This window comes from Bidens hawaiensis, unplaced genomic scaffold (genome assembly GCF_021521415.1).
Source record: "Bidens hawaiensis isolate Kalapana, Puna unplaced genomic scaffold, B.hawaiensis_p1.1 tig00007515_1, whole genome shotgun sequence".
Lineage (NCBI taxonomy): Eukaryota > Viridiplantae > Streptophyta > Magnoliopsida > Asterales > Asteraceae > Bidens > Bidens hawaiensis.
Genome location: NW_027491526.1, coordinates 213,090 through 234,162, shown reverse-complemented (window position 1 = coordinate 234,162; position 21,073 = coordinate 213,090). Strand labels below are relative to the sequence as shown.

At 41.2% G+C, this 21,073-nt stretch overlaps 1 protein-coding gene and 1 long non-coding RNA gene across 2 annotated transcripts; one reads left to right on the top strand and one right to left on the bottom strand.

The window, feature by feature from the left end:
- The first annotated feature begins 1,370 nt into the window (after window positions 1-1,370).
- LOC143635470 (uncharacterized) lies at window positions 1,371-5,814 on the top strand. Its single transcript, XM_077103295.1, has 6 exons — window positions 1,371-1,475; window positions 3,270-4,098; window positions 4,187-4,353; window positions 4,667-4,703; window positions 4,829-4,893; window positions 4,976-5,814. The coding sequence occupies exons 1-6, from the start codon at window positions 1,387-1,389 to the stop codon at window positions 5,412-5,414; spliced, it is 1,626 nt and encodes a 541-aa protein (XP_076959410.1). The 5' UTR covers window positions 1,371-1,386; the 3' UTR covers window positions 5,415-5,814.
- Window positions 5,815-6,151: 337 nt separating this feature from the next.
- LOC143635480 (uncharacterized) lies at window positions 6,152-7,130 on the bottom strand. Its single transcript, XR_013154063.1, has 2 exons — window positions 6,828-7,130; window positions 6,152-6,329 (listed from the first exon to the last, which is right to left on the bottom strand). It is a non-coding gene; the product is annotated as an uncharacterized LOC143635480 (long non-coding RNA).
- Window positions 7,131-21,073: the final 13,943 nt, after the last annotated feature.

Genomic DNA, 21,073 nt, shown 5'->3' with positions numbered 1-21,073 from the left:
ACCTTCAATTGCTTTACTAAAATATGTTAAAAGATTATTTATGTAATCACATAGTTTTGTACATATTATATTTGCTACAGAATTAAAAGGAATATGTTAAGATGTGTTAAAACGAGTTTGTGGGTAGGTCTAATCTACCTCAACTAGCATTATTTTAAACACGAAAAGATAAACATAACATGGAATGCTTCTCCTCTAAAGATTATCGAGGAATGCTTCTAAGGAGTTAACTAAACGGGAGGAATGCTTCTCCTCTAAAGATTATCGAGGAATGCTTCTAAGGAGTTAACTTTCTTGTGGTTAACTAATCGCTCTAAATTTTCTAAGGAGGAGTGGAGATCTTGGTCAAATTTCTATCTATTCTAGAGGACTAAACTATGATTGGTTAGTTGGTGTTGTTACATCTGTATTGTTCTTTGGGTTCTGGTGCTGGGTTTTTTCTTTCTGTTTCTTTGTATGTTCCTTTCTTTTTGGTGGTGGAATGAAAGTTTAGTTTTTCGAAAAAAACAAAACATGTATTCCTTGACCCATAAGATAATCCCAAATTAAAAGGTAGTAACCACTAAATTGCCTTTTGTATTTCAAACCCACATGTGAACTAAACGATTAATTCCAAAAGATTAATATGTAGATTAGATGGTGTGTGACTAGGGGTGTAAATGAGTCGAGTTTGTTTTGATTTACAACAGTTCAAGCACAAGCTTGGCTCCTCATATGTTTTTTTTCAAGTTGGGCTCGTCTTTTTTCTTATTTATTAATTAAATATATACGTTTATATTTATACACTTTGAAAATATTCTTTAAATGAGCTAATCTTGGTTTAGGCTTGGTCGTTCAGTATGAAATTAATACAAAGCACTTAAAAGAAAAAGGTAAAACTTAAAAACACACAAGCTTGGACTTGATAACTAAACGAGCTTTATTTGAGTTTCGAGCTCGAAAAAGGAACGGCCCGTTTCAAGCTTTTTATCAATCCCGAAGCTCAACCGTGCAATGTCAAACTAATACATAAATGTTCAAAAGGGTAAGACTTAAAAATACACAAGGCTTGAGCTAGAAAAAACACTTCTCATTTCAAGTTTATTATTAATCCAGGCTCGAGTAACTCGCGGGCAGCTCAACTCATTAAGTTACATGTAACCATGCCGACTCAGTGACCTGATACTTCAAGTAGCTTCCTTCCCACCCAACTATTTGACCGTGACTCCAACGCAACTATCTCTATTTCTCTCTCCAATCGTGTTGCAGACGAATTATTATTATTATTATTATTATTATTATTATTATTATTATTATTATTAACCATTTTTTACTTCCTTCCGATACATTCATTCATATACATACAACTCAATAACACCCAGCATAATAATAATAATAATAATAATAATGGCGAAGAAGAAGGCTACGATGACTCTGAAGGACTTCCACGGCGGTTCTATCCCGTCCGATCTTCCTCTTCCTTCCGCTCCTGGCGTGTAAGTATTCGATTCCGTTTATTCGAATCTCTTCGTTTTTGTTTAATTACTGATTTAGATCTGGCGTTTACGATTCATAAGCTCTGTGTTTGTTGATTTGATTTGATTCGTGTTTGTGGAAGATCTGTTAGTGAATACTCCAAACCCTAGGCGATTGATTGTGACGGTATATGCTTTTGATGATTTGTTAGCAGCTGTAGAATTGATGAATAATAGTTGTGACTATAGCTTAATAAATTAGTGATCGATTGAATATCAGCATATATGTGAGGAATTGATGTTTTAATGTTTGTGGAAGATCTGTTAGTGATAACTTGCGATTGATTGTGAGTTTGTGATGACGTGATTATATGCTTTTGAGGATTTGTTATCAGCTGTAAAAGTGATGAGTAGTTTTCTGTTTTGGAGGTTATAGCAGTGAGTATACAGTTTAATGAATGAATGATAGATTGATAATCAGCATATAGGTTTTTACTATTTTGATTGTGTTTGTAACAGATCTGCTAGTGAAAACTCGAAACCCTAGGCGGACGTTGCGATTGATAGTGAGTTTGTGATGGCGTGATTTTATGCTTTTGATGATTTGTTATAAGCTGTAAAAGTGATGAGTAGCTTTCTGTTTTAGAGTTTATAGCAGTGAGTACGGTTTTATGGATTGAATAATAGCATGTAGGTTTACTCTTGAGGAATTGATGGATTCATGTTTGTTTTACCTTTGATTTATGTTTGTGAAAGATCTGAACTCTAGGCGGACGGTGCGGTTGATTATATGCTTGATGATTTGTTATCAACTGTAAAATTGATGAATAGTTTTCTGTTTTGGAGGTTATGTCAGTGAGTACAGTTTGATAAATGAGTGATGGATTGAAAATCAGCGTATAGATTTTTACCATTTTGATTGTGTTTGTAAAAGATCTGTTAGCGAAAACTCGAAACTCTAGGCGGACGTTGCGATTTTTTGTAATGATACACTTTTATGCTCGATGAATGATGATTCATTATGAACTGTAATGAATGAACATTGTTTGATTCTAGACATCGTAGCAGTGACTATAGTTTGATAAATGATTGATGGATTGGATATCGGCATATAGGTTTACTCTTGAGGATTTGATGGATTTATGTTTGTTTTACCTTTGGTTTCTGTTTGTAAAAGATCTTTTAGGTAAAACTTGAAATCCTAAGCTGGCGTTGCGATTGATTGTGATGAGATGATTTTATGCTTGATGATTTATTATCAATTGTAAAATTGATGAATAATATTCTGTTTTGGACTTTATAGCGATGAGTAGAATTGGATTAATGAATGATGGATTGTAAATCAGCATATATTTACTTAGCCTAAACTTTAACCGAAACAGAACTCTTTGGTTAATGTATTTTGTTAATCAATCAGTTTTCGATTAGTTGATTCGGTTTATTAGGTCAGTTTGTCGGTTTTTGGTTTGGTTAATTTTGGCTACTAACTAAAGTTTTTTGCTTAGAAATACATGAAATGAAGGCATAAAAGCTAGCATTACATGAAAAGATGAATGGTTTGGTTGGGTTAATTTTGGTTAGCCGGGGGTACAAAAAATTACGATAACTGTTTTCTGTTATATTGGTTTTCAGTTAATTTTGGTACGGATTTGTTGGGTTTTTGTTAAGGGTTTGGTTATTGCTCATCACTATACTCTTGAAGAATTGATGAATTTATGTTTGTTTCGGTTTTGGACTTTTGGTGCTAAGTAATTAACATAGCAAGGTTCTAATTTTTCTTTATATGTGTTTGTTTTTACTGTGGCTTTTCTATAGAACTGTGAGGCCTATGAATCATACTGGATTGGATCGTCACACTTCATGGACAAATCCTATGGGAAGACAAGATCACAGATTGAGACCAGGTTCAGCTGGTGCTGTAAGAACTTATGATGACAAGACTCCTTTTCTCACTCAAAATGTGCAAATTGGGCGTAATTTTGATGAAGATGAACGAAAGCCATTAGATGGAGGGTCCATTCCTCGCCGAACCGTAAGCGATGAAAACATTCGTGGTGGTGGTGTAACGGTTCGCCAGGAGCCAAAACCTGATTACTCGATGGTGGTGAATGCGCCCACCCGACCAGCAACTACCCCCGTTTCTCAGTTTCCAAGTGGCAGCACAGGCGGTTCTTATGCAGCAAGGTTTAGTGAAGCAGTTAATGTTAGTAGTGGTAGGTCTCATGTTAAAAGTGAAGGCAGATCTTTGGGTGTTGAAAGTAAAGTTAGTGCGCCATCATCAAATCCGTGGGGCCCTAAGAAAGTGGCTGTTGGGATTTCAGAACCGGTTGCTTCATCTTGGTCTGCCCCTGATGCTGCAACCAAGTTAGCTCACGCAAGTGCACTTGAGAAGGTGTCTTCGGGTCGTTGGCTTTCTAACCAAAATAAGCAGATAGATGTAGAGGTTATTAGACATCCCGAGCCTGAAGCTAAAGTACAATCTAAAGGAAATCCATACACCACATCTTCATATGGTTCAACACATTCTGATGGTGTTCAGGCTCAGCCAGTTGGGGGATCAGAGGTGACTGAGAGGCCCAAGTTGAAGTTGCTTCCGAGGTCTAAACCAGTTGACAATATTGAACCACTTGTAGCTTATAAGCAGGTATAATGAACTTCTGATTTGATGTATTAATGTTATTTTTTAATATATATTTGTTGTAATGGTTTTCTGTTTGTGGACTGTCTCACAGTCAGGGGAGTCGGTTACTGGAAATGAGTTTTATGGAAATGTGAACTCATCGGCTCATGGTTTAACTGGATCAGAGGATGCCCATCAGGCATCTGAGCAACCGAGATTGAACTTAAAGCCACGGTCACAGCCCGTTGAACAAATGGAAAGGAACACTGAAAGAGAAAGGTACTATTCATTCTTTTGAATAAGATAACTAGAGTTACATAAATGGTTTTCAATCTTTACTTTTTTATCTCTTAGCCTTTACCTTTTGCATTATTAACTGTTAAAAGAAACATGTTTTAACAGCTTGGTTTATCATTTCGTCACTATTAGCCTCGGTTCTTTAGGCTATATTTATGCACCCCTCAAAATCAACTTTAACCTCTTATAATGAGAAGTTATCATAATTAAATCTTAGATATCTAATTCAGTATCTAGATTCTTTTGAGAATATGTTGTGTTGCATTCGTACAACTAACAGTTATGTTCTCTACAGAAACTCCTTATTTGGTGGTGCTCGCCCTCGAGAATTGGTAAGGACTGTAGCTGTCGTTATTTAAAGTTTAAACGCTCATATTTTCTTATATTAGTATAAATAACTGATTTGTTTGACATTTGTATAACATATTTGTGATATTGTTGCTTATTGTACCATCAGGTTCTGAAAGAGCGTGGAGTTGATGACGTTGCTGTTAATCATGACCTTGTTCAATCTCCTAATAGGTACACATATTCCTTGTAAATTTGATTTTCGGTTATCATCTCTAAATAAGTTAATAACATAGATTTTGTTTAATTTTTGTAGGGTGAAAAAGGACATCGGTACTAGGGCTGAGACTCTACCCGTGCACCAAACGGTTACTTCCCGCCAAAACGGTAAACCTGAACCGTTTGACCATCATAGACCTGGAAAGGCCATTGACAGGCGAGAAGCAGAAAAGTCAGATGCACAGAGAAGAAGCAACTGGAGAAACGACAACCGCAAGAGCAGCAGGGACCTTGAGCAGCAACAGGAAATACCACCATCACCTGAAACCTGGCGCAAGCCTGTGGAGCCGGAGCCTGCGGTGGGACCACGTTATGGAAAAGCAGCTTCTGCGGTTGAGCTAGCTCAAGCTTTCTCAAAGTCGGTCTCTGGTCCAAAGGCGGTAACCACTGATCGGTTCACTAGCCAGAGGGCCCAGATTCCATTTTCTCGGCTAACCAGTCAACCCGCTACCAGACCTCAGATCAATGGACACTGATTGGTTGTTATACAATGTTTGATTCTTGAATCTACTCCATTGAAGCTCGCTCACGCACGAGTTTGACTCTCGTGAAAACTAGAAAACTCGGATGGGAACATGAAACCCCATGAAAAGTAGGAAAGACGAGTGGGAGAAAGCCTCTCTCGACTGTTGAAATTGATGTTACTGAAGGGTAAAAGCCTATTTGGTTCATGTCATTTGTTTTAAATTTACATGTTCAGACAAATTCATCCATGATTTTTAGTTCTAACTCTTCTTGTTTTCGGTTTCAAATGGTTTCTTTAATTTCGGTTCATTTGGGTTGTCTTTCATTTTTAACTGGTTTACCTAGTAAACAACGTCGTTTAAAATGGCCATTGGCAGCGTTCTAGTCGTTCGCTGTTTCATCTCTGTAATGATAATCGTCACTGGTTTTTTCTTGGTATGAGCTCGTCATGAAATCGGTGACGACTCTCAACCAGTTGTGTCAAATGTGGACCGCTCGATAACCGGAGGTGCAACACGGGGCCACGAATGACTTGTGAGTTGTGATAGAGCGGTTTAATAAACGTTATCATGCCTGTTAAATACTCAAGATCGCAACCTAGTCAATCTCGATATGTGAAACTTGGCCCCCGGCTCTTTCATTTATGCTACAGCTTCCGTTCGAACTTGTTTAAGCTTAGACTAATTTAAGCATTTAACGAGCCAACCTCAATTAGCTCACGTGCTTCTATCAAATACCAATCTCTATGTGGTCAAATAAAATGCTTTTACATATACACACGGCTATTTGCCATAATACAAAACCATCCGTACACATGAAAATAAGAGAAACCACAATGAGAGATTTGCATGTTATATACTTTTTATTTAATTTAAAATATGAATGAAGATGGGACAGGTGAAACCATATTCCATGAATCTCATAACCTGAAAACAAGAAAGTAAAAAAAAAATTAATTCTGACTCAAATTTAAAAAAAAAAGATAATGGCCAAAATTTTCATTTGGCTAGTTAACGCCGACAAAATGTTTATTTGACCAGTTAATTCTCAAAATGTCCACCCTAAAACTCATTACCCGATCGCATTTTAATCATTATTCGATGAGATTCTTAACCAGCCACATTTTGTCACGCGTCATAAAATTGTCAGGTCGCTAGTTAAAAAACATTGTCGTGACCAACGAGATTATTTTATCTTCCAAAGATATTTTTTGGACAAAAGGCAATCTGGCTGGTTAAAAATCCCATCAAGTAATGACTAAAAATTGACCAGGCTTACAGGATGGACATTATGAGAATTGGTTGGTCAAATAGACATTTTGTTAACGTTAACCCGTCAAATATACATTTTGATCATTTCCCTTATAATAAAACCAATGTCACTAAATCAAATATACATAAACCATAAAAATGTAAAATTCTTACACAAATTCCTTCTTGTATTCATATGGCTTGAAGTCATAACTTGTCACTATTCTTGTTTCCTTCTTACCTTTATTATTATTACTACATGGTGTCACATATAGTTGTATCATGTCCATCTTAATAACATCCTCCTCAGCGATTGTGCATAATGTCGGCCGCCATTGAACCGCTTGCTTCCCGCTTCTCCCACCACCACAAACTCTATTTTCACGAACCAAACCGACATTTAGACGCTTAGAATCGTTCTCCAATGATACCGATGCCGTTGAGCCACCATGATTAGAGCCCCAACAAGCAACAAGAGTTGACAATAAACTTGAAGAGGTAGGTCCCAGCAGAGCCCAGTTGGACCCGCAAGACTCACCTTGAAGAGGGACGTCTGCGCAGAAACCAACTGGATCCGCAGGACCCACCATGCTCAGAGACGTGACGTCCTTACGCGCAGTACGCAAGCTGTTCCCGCAGGAAATGCCTCCCAATGGTGAAGGACTCTGCCTGTTCCCGCAGCTGCGGATACAAGCCATCAGGGAAGGCCACCCGCGCAGCAAGGCTACACGCACAAGGCACTTAGCTCTCAATCACTCAGTGTCACCTGAAGGAATGAGCAAAGCCGGGAACAATCCCGCACAAAGGCGGGAGGGGGAATACTCCCGCCCAAAAGCCAGTCCGTACGATACGGGAAGATCTTCTGTACTGTACCTGACGAGGTATGGGCAAAAGATCTGACTAAAGATACGACAGCTTATTGACAACAGTATGGCGAGCAGCATGCTCCTGTACTGTATGTCACTATTAGCCGCTGCCTACTCACCAACTCCTGTCATACCACGTGCATAGCCGGCAGTTGGTGGAAAAGGAATAGTACACAGCAGGCCTGGTCATTGTCAGCCGCTGCCTACCCACCAACTACCAGCAGGGCACGTGCGTAGGCCACAGTTGGTGGAACAGGAATACTATTCAGCCGGCCACACCTCCTTGGAAACCTACCTTCGGCTATAAATACCCCAAATGGTATGATCATCTCATCATATCTTATCACATTATCATCATATTATACCTGATATCTGCTCTAACAATCTCTTAATATACATTTATATTTAAAGAGCAATCTAGTCTGATTCTCACGCCGGAGGGTGGTCACAAGGAGGAACCCCCCCCCCCTTCTCAGTGACAAGCTCACGGTGTCTGTTTTGCAGGTTATCAGAAGAACCATCTTTACCGGGTCTAACCCCTCGTGGGAAACATCTATCTAACCCCCAGGTTACCCGTAATCTGTCCGGGGTCCGATTAGTGTTTCTTCATTGGCGCCATCCGTGCATAAAAGCTAGAACTTCATTTCTTTTTCAGTTTTTTCAAACTTCTGGAAAGATGGTTAAAGAAATTCCGGTAACCACAACCCCAGCTACTGGGGGGAATACCGGCTACACAGTCTTTACAAACACTACCCCGGTTACCCAAGCCGGGGCAAGTGAAGTAAATTTTACGAACACTACCCCAGTTACCCAAGCTGGGGCAAGTGCAGTAAATAATCGCTCACTGGGATTCACCGATACCCAGTTAGGGAAACGAACAAGACTCCCCCGCCAAACACTCGATGAAGTTAAGGCATGGGCGGAGGCACGTCAGAAGGAATTCCAAGCTGAGTTGGACAAACGCTTGCGTTCCGTCCAACAGGCTGACGAATTCGAATAATACTTGGACGATGACTCGGAGGAATCTGACACCGACGCGAACCCTCGCCATAGGGCAAAAGGGAAGCGTAAGGAAACGGACTCCCAACCGAGAAGGCGTTTTGGAGAAGCCTTCAATCCAAAAAACACAGGTGGAAGTCCACGTGACTTCTCCAAAACATTCAGACCAACTGTTGCAAATGCGGGAACGTCCAAATTTGCAAGGGACATTGCAGAAGCAATCGCCCCAAAAAGTGCCAAACAAATGTCCAACATCGGCACTTATGATGGTATATCTGACCCAGACGATCATTTGAACAGATTCATAGCGGGGGCAACCGTCAGCAATTGGACGGAACCTACGTGGTGTTACATGTTCCAAATGACGCTTGTTGGGCCAGCTAGAGCGTGGTTCGATCGTCTACCGGTCAACCACATCTACGACTGGGCAGACTTCCAACAGAAGTTTAGCCAACACTTCAGCCAACAACGAAAGTATACCGAAGAACAATGGACAATCCTCAAATGCATTCGAGAGGAAGATGAATCCTTGCCAGACTTCATCACTCGCTTCAACTCAAAGAAGCTAAGTCTGGGTAACATTAGCGAAGATCTTGTTCGCGCTGCTTTTATTCAGGGCGAGAACGACCCAGAGCTCATCCGCACCTTAACGGGTAAAGATGGCATGCCATCCACATGGGATGCCATCATGACAGCAGCTAAACGCTTTGCGGAAACTGAGAGGCAACTGGGTAGAGATCTCCCACAGAGCACAAACCTCTACACCCAGAAAACAAGAGAAGACAACGTCCTTACCGCCCGATTAAACAAAAAGCGGAAGCTAGGCATTTGGCAGTCAAGGGTAAACTTTGACACCTCATCCGGCTTGCAACATCGGTTAGGCGGAAGGGATAACGTACGGTCGAACCAGAACTCCAGATGGACGCCACTCACCAAAAGCGTCACCGAGATATTCGCCACTGAGGAGCTCCCATGGCCAAAAGCTCCAATAATCCGACATCGTCCCAATGCTGATCGGAGCAAATACTGTGACTTTCACAGGACAAAAGGCCACAACACTGAAGAATGCACAGACGTAAAGGACATGGTCGAAGCATTTGTCAGAGATGGGACGCTCGCGCACCTCGTGGCGCAATGAACGCTGAGTAGGCTGATGCGTGTAGAACCCCAGTTGGGGAAAACACGAATAAAATTGCAGCTTCAATGTTGGAGACTACATACTGCGCAAACAACGAGATCCCGAACCAGGTGCATATCGGCTCGATGGTACTCCCATCCCAACAACATGGAAGGGAGCTCAATTACACAGTTTGCATGTAGATCAATTCCAAATTTGTAAAGAAAAGGCCCAAAGCCACTTCTAATGGAAATGATTCTCCTTAGAACATCGACGCTGATGATTTTACATTTGTACTTTATGAACTATCAACACTGATGCCGGTTTTCACCGCATACATAAGTGTGAAAGTCGTTGCATGGGAAAGGCGGCAAAACCCGCATAAACCCAAAAAGCGGCAAACCTTCACGCAGGTCAGTTGAAGGGGAAAAGTTCAGTCATCCCACTAAATGAAAGTGCCGGTCTATCCGCATGAATCATAGAGGAAACTGAACACTAACCTATTAACAACCGCGCGTCGAACGGTTAATTTATTCAACACGGATATGCCGGTTTTCACCGCATAATTACGTGGAAAGTCGTTGCGTGGGGAATGCGGCAAAACCCGCATAAACCCAAAAAACGGCAAACCTTCACGCAGGTCAGTTGAAGGGGAAAAGTTCAGTCATCCCAATAAATGAAAGTGCCGGTCTATCCGCATGAATCATAGAGGAAACTGAACACTAACCTATTAACAACCGCGCGTCGAACGGTTAATTTATTCAACACTAATATGCCGGTTTTCACCGCATAATTACGTGGAAAGTCGTTGCGTGGGGAAGGCGGCAAAACCCGCATAAACCCAAAAAACGGCAAACCTTCACGCAGGCCAGTTGAAGGGGAAAAGTTCAGTCATCCCACTAAATGAAAGTGCCGGTCTATCCGCATGAATCATGAGAGGAAACTGAACACTAACCTATTGACAACCGCGCATCGAACGGTTCAAAACAGAGAATTTCTAACAAAAGGATGAGGAAAACCTACACGCAGGTCAGATGTAGGTAAAGTTTAGCCATCCTACTAAGTGCAAGTGACGGTCCTACCCGCACAATCACGAAAGAGGAAGCAAAACTTCAACCTATTATCTACCACGTTCAAAGGTTAACTTATCCTAAATACTTAGAAATTTCAAAAAGATGAGGAAAACCTCCACGCAGGTCAGACATAGGTAAAGTTTAGCCATCCTACTAAGTGCAAGTGACGATCCTACCCGCACAATCACGAAAGAGGAAGCAAAACTTCAACCTATTATCTACCACGTTCAAATGTTAACTTATTCTACACTTGGAAAATTGCTAATTTAAACTAAAATATGCAAGTCATATAACGTTTATAAAGCAAGGAATCCAGAGAAAGTAGCGGTCTTACCCGCACAAAGATTTATATTTCACAATGATTCATTACAAGAATGGCCGGGTAACTACCCGCCTACAAGAAAATAAATCTATACAAGCTAAATCTATCCTAGCAGTGGGAAGGGATCTTCAGGATCAAGCTTCAGGGCCACTTCCACTTGGACCAGCACCATCAGTAGATCGTGGCAGTTCAAGGAAAGCTTTAAGGATAGCTAGCCCATCATCAGCAGCAGCAACTTGGTTCACCTTCTCCACCACCGGATGCGGGAAGGCGGCATATTGATTTACTGCTTGGTCGTAAACAGCTTCAGTATCAACATTATACAAAGGGAAGTTGGAAGGCGGGATGCCTTTCTCAACGAACCCTAGACCAAGCAGGAAGCCGGCCTTTTCCCCATCCTCATGAGAAGCGTTGAGGGCTGCGCTCATAGCATCATCACAAGACGTCTCTGAGAAGACCCGATGCACAACCTACAAGAAAATATACAAGTATCAGAACCTTTTCTATTTACAAAGAAAAGCGTAAAGACATGAAAAGCATACCTGAGACAACGCTTCTCGAAGAAGCCATTCCTTGGCAACCAGAGCCTCCTGGAGGGCAGCTTGAGCTTCGTTACGGGCGCGTTCGGCTTCACTCTTATTAAGGTTGGCAAGCAACACTTCTTTAGCCGCAGCCTCTTCGACGCCCTTTAGCTTCCGCTCAGTGTGGTCAAGCACCCCCCTCTGGTCCAAGATCTCTTGGAGCTTTTTGGCGTCTTCCATCGCCAAGGCATCATGAGCCTGCTGGAGAGCCTCTAATTTGGCTTTAAGCTCTTCATTCTCCACGCGTAGAGGCTCAGCAACAGCTTCAGCCTTGGTGGCCCTCTCGGTTGCGTTCCTTGCAGTTTCCTTAGCCAGCCGAAGCTGTTCGTTAACAGCTTGGGCAGCCTTGGAACGGGCCTCGAGTCAGGCCTGAACTTCAACCTCGAGGGCCTTGAAGGCCTTCTCCTTTTCCGCAGCAGCTGCGGTAAGCTTTACGTTCTCCTCCCGGACAGCCCGCGCCCGAGCTACTTCTTGAAGACGAGCTACTTTTAACTTGTCGTTTTCACGACAAAGCAGCTCGACGCGCGGCTGCATCCGGGCCAGGAGAACCCGAAGCTCATTGGTTAGCCTACCCTCCTGGTAGCTAGCCATGGCTTCCCCCAACGCACCACTGGGAGCAGCGTGACGAGCCAACTCCACGCACTCCACAGGGGTGCGAAGGGTTGTTCCTCGGCGAATGTTCCATCGTGGAACATACACTTCATTGGAATCCGACACTGCAAAAAACATAAAGCAGTTAGGAAAAGATGATAAAAAAATATATAAAATGGGCCAAAAGAACCCTACGCACCTGAAGGGTCAATAACAGGCCGATAGCCGCCAAACCCATCACCTGAACCCAAGGGAAATCCATCCAAAAGGTCAGGCAGATGGGAAGGAGGCAGAGGTTGGCGATAAGCCCCATGCATACCTGAAGGTTCGGCCGTCGTTGCCGATGACGGAGGCATGGTAACAGCCGCCGCGGTCGCCGCCGCGGAATCCGCAGCAAAAGTAACCGCCGGCTCAGTGAAAGATGTGGTAAAAATGGCACTGACAGCCGGCGGTGACGTCATCACAGCTGGAACAGTCGGCTCAACGGAGTGAGCAACTGAACCAGTGGAAGCAGGCGCAGGCGCAGCCGCCTGGGTCGTCGCCTCAGGTAGGCTGACCGGGCCTACCGTCATTGGCGGGGAGGTACTCCTCTGCGCTCCACCCTGGAATGCGTCAACATCCACGCCTGCACAAAGAAGATAAGTGTTAATGATATTAAGCTATGAAGTTAAAGATAAAGGAAGTTTGTACTTACGGGTTTTCTTGAGCCTAAATGTACGGACAGGCGGGGATGAACCCGATGGAGCCGGCCTCTTCACGCCGCTCACCATTGTCATCTTGGGCTCTCCGGTGACAGTTGTCACAGCCTCCGGAATGGTGGTCTTATCACCACCGGGATTCCCCGCCACCTCTTCGCTCTCGGTCTCCGAATCAGACCGAGGCACCGGATCGGCAGTGGAGGCCACCTTCTCCTTCCCCTTCCCGCCGGCAGCCTTCTTCTTCCGCACCAACGGAGGACCATCTGCGGATTCCTCATCAGAACATACGATTAGAGGAATTCCAGCAGAGGTTTCAACATTGAGGGGTCGAGGGTCGAATAGCGCCTTACCTAGCCGCCTGGCGCTAAGGATCTCGTGGCCTAGCGGGTAGACCTCCACGAACCGATCCGCCGTTTGTTCTAGGATGGGCAACTCGTTCTCGTCTAGAGCGCGAGTACCCATCCGAGCGGGACCGTCAGCCTCCCGCGGGTACATGAGCGACTGCAAGTCGTTCCTCTCTGAAATAAACAGGAAAGAAGTTAGAAGAAATTCTAAATTAACAAAAAGAAACAGAGCATACCGTAAGGAACAGAGTTCGAACCGTATTCAAGGACGATTGGGATCTTTTGCGCATCCGCATCCTTCCACACCCGGCTCATCCCCAGCATCACCATCCCGGACTCCGCAAACCGGTAAACCGGAGATTGGACTCGGGATATCTTCAAAAACCATTCCGCCTCCTGGTAGTTGGAGGCGTGAAGGCTGGGAAGTGCTTGCCCATTCTTGAATTTCATGGCAAGGGGGATGGCGCGAGCGGAAATGTAGAAGAACTCCCGCTTCCACGAGCGAAGACTGCGCTCGGTTGCGCAATTCTTCAAACCCTTAATCCGGGTTATCAGGGTATACCACCCCTGGATGCACCTCCAAGTGTAGAAGGTCATCAGGCGGTCGACATAGGGCTCAATGCCCAGAATCCGGCACACCCACTCAAAGTGGCGAATCTTCGCAATCGCCATCGGGTGCACCTCGGTCAGGTGCACACCGTGCCTCTCCAGGACACGGTAAACAAACTTTGTCAATGGGAACCTAAGATTCCCATAGACAAAGAATGCAGCATAAACCCCGATCTTGCCTCTGGGGGCATCATACACCGTCTGGTGGGGTTCAGGAAACTCAGGCTCGAGAGACTCGAGCATGAACTTCCTGACGATGTACTGATACAGATCGACAGGCAGAGCACACTGGCACTCACCAGCAGTACTCTTGTCATCGGCTGTAGATTCGAGATCACGTGAAGACATCTTGCAGATGAAAGAAGAAAACGATTTCAAGGGAATGCTCGACTGAAAAGATGAGTATTCGCCGGAAATCGTTTTGAAGATGAAGAGAAGAGTGAAAGTGTGGATTACAAAGAACCCTCTCCCCCTTTATATACTAATCGCAATTAATGCGATGAATTTAATGCGGAAGAGAGAGAAATCGAAGGTGCAATGAAAATATGACACGTGGCAAAAAGCAAGCTGGCAACAGCTGTTGAAAGGACGCGTACCATTGATTTCGCGGCCACGCACCCGAAAAATCGCGCCCACGCGCCTGAAAAAGCGTCTGGAATGACCATGTACTGTCACGTCACCATAACTTCCTGCACGTCCTGACACAGTCAGAAGAAACCGTCGCACGACGTTTCAGAGGTTTGGACTGTTCTTATCCTTTCACCAACTCTTCGAATTTCAAAAAAATTCAAAAAGATTCAAAAGTAAGCGGGAAAATACCCCTTACCTTGGCAACCAAGTAACCATAAGACGGGTGCGGGTACAGTGTAAAGGCAAAACCCTTCACATACTTAGCACCTGCAGGGAATTGAAGCCAAGAATACCTTGGCAACCAAGTAACCATAAGACGGGTGCGGGTACAGTGTAAAGGCAAAACCCTTCACATACCTAGCACCCGCAGGGAATTGAAGCCAAGAATACCTTGGCAACCAAGTAACCATAAGACGGGTGCGGGTACAGTGTAAAGGCAAAACCCTTCACATACCTAGCACCCGCAGGGAATTGAAGCCAATACCTCGGCAACCAAGTAACTATAAGACGGGTGCGGGTACAGTGTTAAGGCAAAACCCTTCACATACCTAGCACCCGCAGGGAATTGACGCCAGGAATACCTTGGAAGTAAAGTAACCGTAAGACGAGCGCGGGTACAGTGTTAAGGCAAAACCCTTCACATACCTAGCGCTCCGCAGGGAATTGAAACCAAGAAGGATCTTCTGGGCAATGCTTGCGGAAACGGAAATAACATCCCCGCATAGCGGGAACGTCGAGAACTACATTGTTTGAAGCTCCATGATGGAATTGGTGGTTTTAACATAATTGATCACTATGTTCAAAACTACCAAAACCTCATGGAGAATCCACACAAGTGGGACTCAACGCTCCTGACTTGCGAGGAGGTTACAGACCTACCCGCATCATACCCAAAGATCAAGCAGGAAAGTCGGGAATTTCTGCAAGTGACAAGGACTTCCGCGGGAAGAATCCCCATGGAAAACCTTAACCCTTTTCAAAACCCTTTGCTTAAGTCCAAAAGTTCACCTCACTTTATTAAACATTCATGAGAAGAACATTGGACTGGGGGGACTTGAAGAGGTAGGTCCCAGCAGAGCCCAGTTGGACCCGCAAGACTCACCTTGAAGAGGGACGTCTGCGCAGAAACCAACTGGATCCGCAGGACCCACCATGCTCAGAGACGTGACGTCCTTACGCGCAGTACGCAAGCTGTTCCCGCAGGAAATGCCTCCCAATGGTGAAGGACTCTGCCTGTTCCCGCAGCTGCGGATACAAGCCATCAGGGAAGGCCACCCGCGCAGCAAGGCTACACGCACAAGGCACTTAGCTCTCAATCACTCAGTGTCACCTGAAGGAATGAGCAAAGCCGGGAACAATCCCGCACAAAGGCGGGAGGGGGAATACTACCGCCCAAAAGCCAGTCTGTACGATACGGGAAGATCTTCTGTACTGTACCTGACGAGGTATGGGCAAAAGATCTGACTAAAGATACGACAGCTTATTGACAACAGTATGGCGAGCAGCATGCTCCTGTACTGTATGTCACTATTAGCCGCTGCCTACTCACCAACTCCTGTCATACCACATGCATAGCCGGCAGTTGGTGGAAAAGGAATAGTACACAGCAGGCCTGGTCACTGTCAGCCGCTGCCTACCCACCAACTACCAGCAGGGCACGTGCGTAGGCCACAGTTGGTGGAACAGGAATACTATTCAGCCGGCCACACCTCCTTGGAAACCTACCTTCGGCTATAAATACCCCAAATGGTATGATCATCTCATCATATCTTATCACATTATCATCATATTATACCTGATATCTGCTCTAGCAATCTCTTAATATACATTTATATTTAAAGAGCAATCTAGTCTGATTCTCACGCCGGAGGGTGGTCACAAGGAGGAACCCCCCCTTCTCAGTGACAAGCTCACGGTGTCTGTTTTGCAGGTTATCAGAAGAACCATCTTTACCGGGTCTAACCCCTCGTGGGAAACATCTATCTAACCCCCAGGTTACCCGTAATCTGTCCGGGGTCCGATTAGTGTTTCTTCAAAACTCATATTTGGTTTGCCTTGTTCTTTATCATTTTGTGTTGTTAAGAAAGAAATAGCCAATAGGTGTTATGTGGTATATATATATTATAGGTCATTTTTTAAATGTATTTCATTTATAATATATAAAGCCGATGGGTTTGGTTGTGATGTGTTCCTCAATTAGCGCATTTTTGAATATTTTTGATTAAAAAGTAGATAGCGTGGATTTATGATATGATTTGAAAATGATTAAATGATATAATATGTAATTAAAAATATAATTTGATTTAGTTAGTAAGTAAACTGTCTTATTCATCCAGGGTTTAAATAAACCTGATTAAATCTTGTAACTTGTTTTATATCTTAAAATAGATATATATAAAAATATTAATTTGGTATGTGTCAAAATAAGTTTTTTTACTTAAATAAACTCGGTTAAAAACATGTCATTTTAGAAAAAGAGTTCAAATTGATTCATCTACTTGTTTTATGGTGGTTGTGATGACAAGTGAAGGTTAAGGTGTAGACGACTGAGGTGGCGGAAGAAACAACAGTGGTGGTGACAACAATGGTCGGGAAGGGAGGGGGGGGGGGGTAATGAACTATCTAGAGACATGGTTATCTTTCAATGCCTCGTGTGACGCCCAAAGTTGCTCCAGGGTGAGTCAACCCGTGCAACTTATTATCATGGTCTGTTGGTTTCGTAATACCCTGGACTCATCATATGAGCACTATGCTTTCATTTTGTAACCACAACTAGGCAGTTCACCTTCTTATCCTGCTAAGAATGTGTTCCATGAAGTCCGAGACTAACCAACAAACTCGAGCATTCAAACACAAACATAACAAAAACGATCCTCAAATAGTTGGTCAAAGTGTAATTCGAATCAATATCAATATGTGTTTATTTTATTTTTATTTATTTATTTTTAATCTAAACTATATTTGAATTAATGGATCATGAGCTTTTGCCACTAGGACTTGATCACATGAAGTATATGGAGATGATTTTATTTAATACATTATTTATTTATTTATTTACTGAACTTTAGTAGAAAACATCTTTAGATGCTTATACTCACTCCCTTATTTGTCTTTGTACTTTGATGATTTGTGTACTACAATTCAAATCGTTTTCATGCAAACTAGCTTGCAGCCACATAATAAAGGTAAATTTTAAGGATATATTTTAAATATATAGGCTTTAAGTAATTTAATAATAAAATTCACATGAAGATATCTAAAAAGAAATCTAGTGTGAATTTTATACATTGACTTAAAGGTTAACCTCAGAATCACCAAATAGTTTTGAGTCTTATTTTAATTTTTATATATTTAAAATATGAAAGAAAAGAACACTAAAAGTGATGAATAGCAAAAGCAGCAAGCACCGCACATGATATGCTTAGTGTATTTTATATTGATTAGGATCGACCTAAAGTTCATTTTTTCTTTGTTTTCTTAAAGATGAATATTTTAAATGGTTTATAAAGAAAAAAAATGAGATTATAAATGGTCCATGATTAATTACTTATAAAATTTCATGAGGTAAGATTTCTTCATAAGACTACCATCCGGTTTAAGAGTAAGTGTGTAAGAGAGTGATCAAAGAGGGTAAGAGAGTATCGTGAAAGCGTACACGACTTGAATTCTTCATCGTCACTTGGTATTTGTATCAGATATTGTAATTTTCATGATTATAACAATCGAAGATGTGAATAACGGGGCTGACACAACCCCACACCATATGGGCAAGTTACCATAGACAAAACCGACACAAATTAACTTTGTGACGCCCGTGCAAGGTCCTCAATTCTCAACAGGAGGTATAACTAAGGACCTATGAAAGTCGGGGCTAGTAAGATACCATATCTCCCGGATATTATATCATGTAGTCATTAAAGTGTGCATAAACATGCCAAAAAAAGAACTTGTATTTGTGTTTTTCATTATAAAATTAGTTATCATAAAACACATTAACAAATTGATATGAATTAATTTAAGATTCAACTTTAACAACATATGTAAATAATGTAATTACTCACCTTTTAAGTATTTCATTTAGTATATTATTAGTTTATAAAATAAAGTAGTTCAAAACCTTTTTATCACTGTATTTTTAGCGTCGCGGCCATCTTTATGCTTTATGACATTATTGTACCAATATATAGAATGGTCACATTCAATGAAAATTTTAAAGATATGATACTTTTGACTAATTAAAATGGTCTTAATATAAAATGATAATTTTCACTTATTAATTATCAAAATGTTTGGTTGGATTTAAATTTATCTCTTATGAATTAAACTGATAAGTAACATAATTGAGATTACTTGTTATGCTATATTAATAATCACTTAGTTATGTTTCCATATATATTACAAAAGGTACATCATTAATCTAAACATGTCTAACCGAACCTACTCTTAACTCCCTTGCCAACCATCAACTCCGCGTAACACCACCGTGCACAACCCGACACTTCATCGCCATTAAAAAAAAGATATCCAAAAGCCAAATTGGAAAAAAAAAACAAAAAGAAGAAAAATCCTATATCAAAACTAAGATCTTTGTTACTGAAATCATTTTTTTTTCTTTTAAGTTCCAAAATGAGTGCAAAGTGACACCAATAACATCTCACCAATCAACATGCATTTGGCTTTGATTTAATATGCATGTGCATTATTTGTATGATCTCAATGACTCATGGGTGGACCTCACACCTATTTAATTCATTTTTGGTATCGGCACTTTAATCTTTATAGAATATTAAGAGTTTATGTTAAACGTTTTGTGCTAGTCATACATGCATTTGAGAGGTCATGCACTTATGCTTTCATTCATTTAAATTGTCACTTTTATAACTTAAATAACAAATTGAGGATCGAAAGGTGTGATGTAGGTTCGGATTGGAAAGTGGAATATAAGCGATTTTCAGGAACTTTGTTGTAGCTTTCTTTTAAGTTTTAGCTAGTAGAGACGTCTTAAGAAAGTACATATTCGTAGGAAAGATAAAAGGACGATGGAAGAGTTTATCACACATGTCAGTAGAAAAAGAATGTAAAACTTATGAGTTTTTGCGGGTGCTATAATATTTTAAATATAATTATAATTTGTTTTAAAATTAAAACTTAATCCTATGATTAAGATCTTTGTGAAACACCATCTAAGAATTTATAAATTTAACTTGGATTCATAGTTTATATATTTAGGAAATTTATAAATTTGTGAATTGATATTACAATTTGTAACTTTAAATCACATTTTCGAATATAAATGAAATAGTGATTAAATTAAAAAAGATTGTGAATGTATAAAACTAAAGAGCTAAAGTTATAAGATACATAGCACAATACTATTTTATGTTTGTCATTCTATAGATGCACACACGTGTCGGTGTATTCTATATAATATTTTTTTTGTTTTCTGGAGTTTGTTGATCAACCTTATCTAGTTATAGTGAGTGTCCTTAGTTTATTCACTCACGCATCTTCAAGAAGACTTGTTCTACTTTTCAACTTTGAAGTATGCATATACAATTATAGAGTCGCATTATTAGACACTAGTATTATTAACATCTAGACTGTTTCATCTATATTATTATCTTGTTGGTTTCTGTTACTAATAACTATAAAATAATAGTAACAGTAATATAATATTTATTACTATAACTAAACCTTTTTGTCTTTGATAAAGTGAAATAAAAAAAAAATTAAATCTTACCGAACCCAAATATTCATGTCTTATTGACAAACCAATATCTATTGGGGAAAACGAGAATACCAGGAATATCCAATCATAGACTCAATGACAAATGTTAATCCGAGCCGGGCGGATTCAGACTTACCTTAAGACAAGTCATGGAAGCACCAAGGCTTGAAGGAACAACGGGTTTTAGAGAAGGGCAACTAGACGAGTAGACGACTATTGGTACACTAACAATAATAGATTACATTTGCTGAGCAAAGTTGAGCATTACTTCCTTCCCCGTCCACTTTTACTCCAAGGCTGGATGCTTGCGGATCAAAAACGTCCACGTTATGCCAATGTGGCACCCCCCCTTAAGGTAGGCTACATGCCCGGCTATGAGAAAACAAAAAAAATTTTGGATCAAAGGCGAAATTTTTTTTGGGCCTTAATTAAAAAGGAATATATTGTTGGTTTAAACAATTAAACTTTTATATAAGTTTATTTGGTTATAATTTGGGTTGTGTAAAAAATTTTTGTATAAAAATAGGATTAACATGTCACAAATGAGACTTGAACCCATAACCTTTACCACTAGACCAAGCTAGTGGTCTTGTAATAAATTTAAACATTAAATATACATATTGTTTTTAATAAAAATAAATCTAATTTAAAAAGAAAATTTCGGGCCTAATGGGGTGTCAGGCCTATGGCCGTCGACCACCCCGCCACCCCTATGGGTCGGCCTTGGTCGGCTAAACTGCGCCGTGCTAGTTAAAAGAAGGGGGGTGGGGGTGTTGGAGGAGGTAACAACCCATTAACGAACATGATAACGGATACATGGTGGGTTCATCCACTAACAACCAATAATTTTTTTATCACTTCT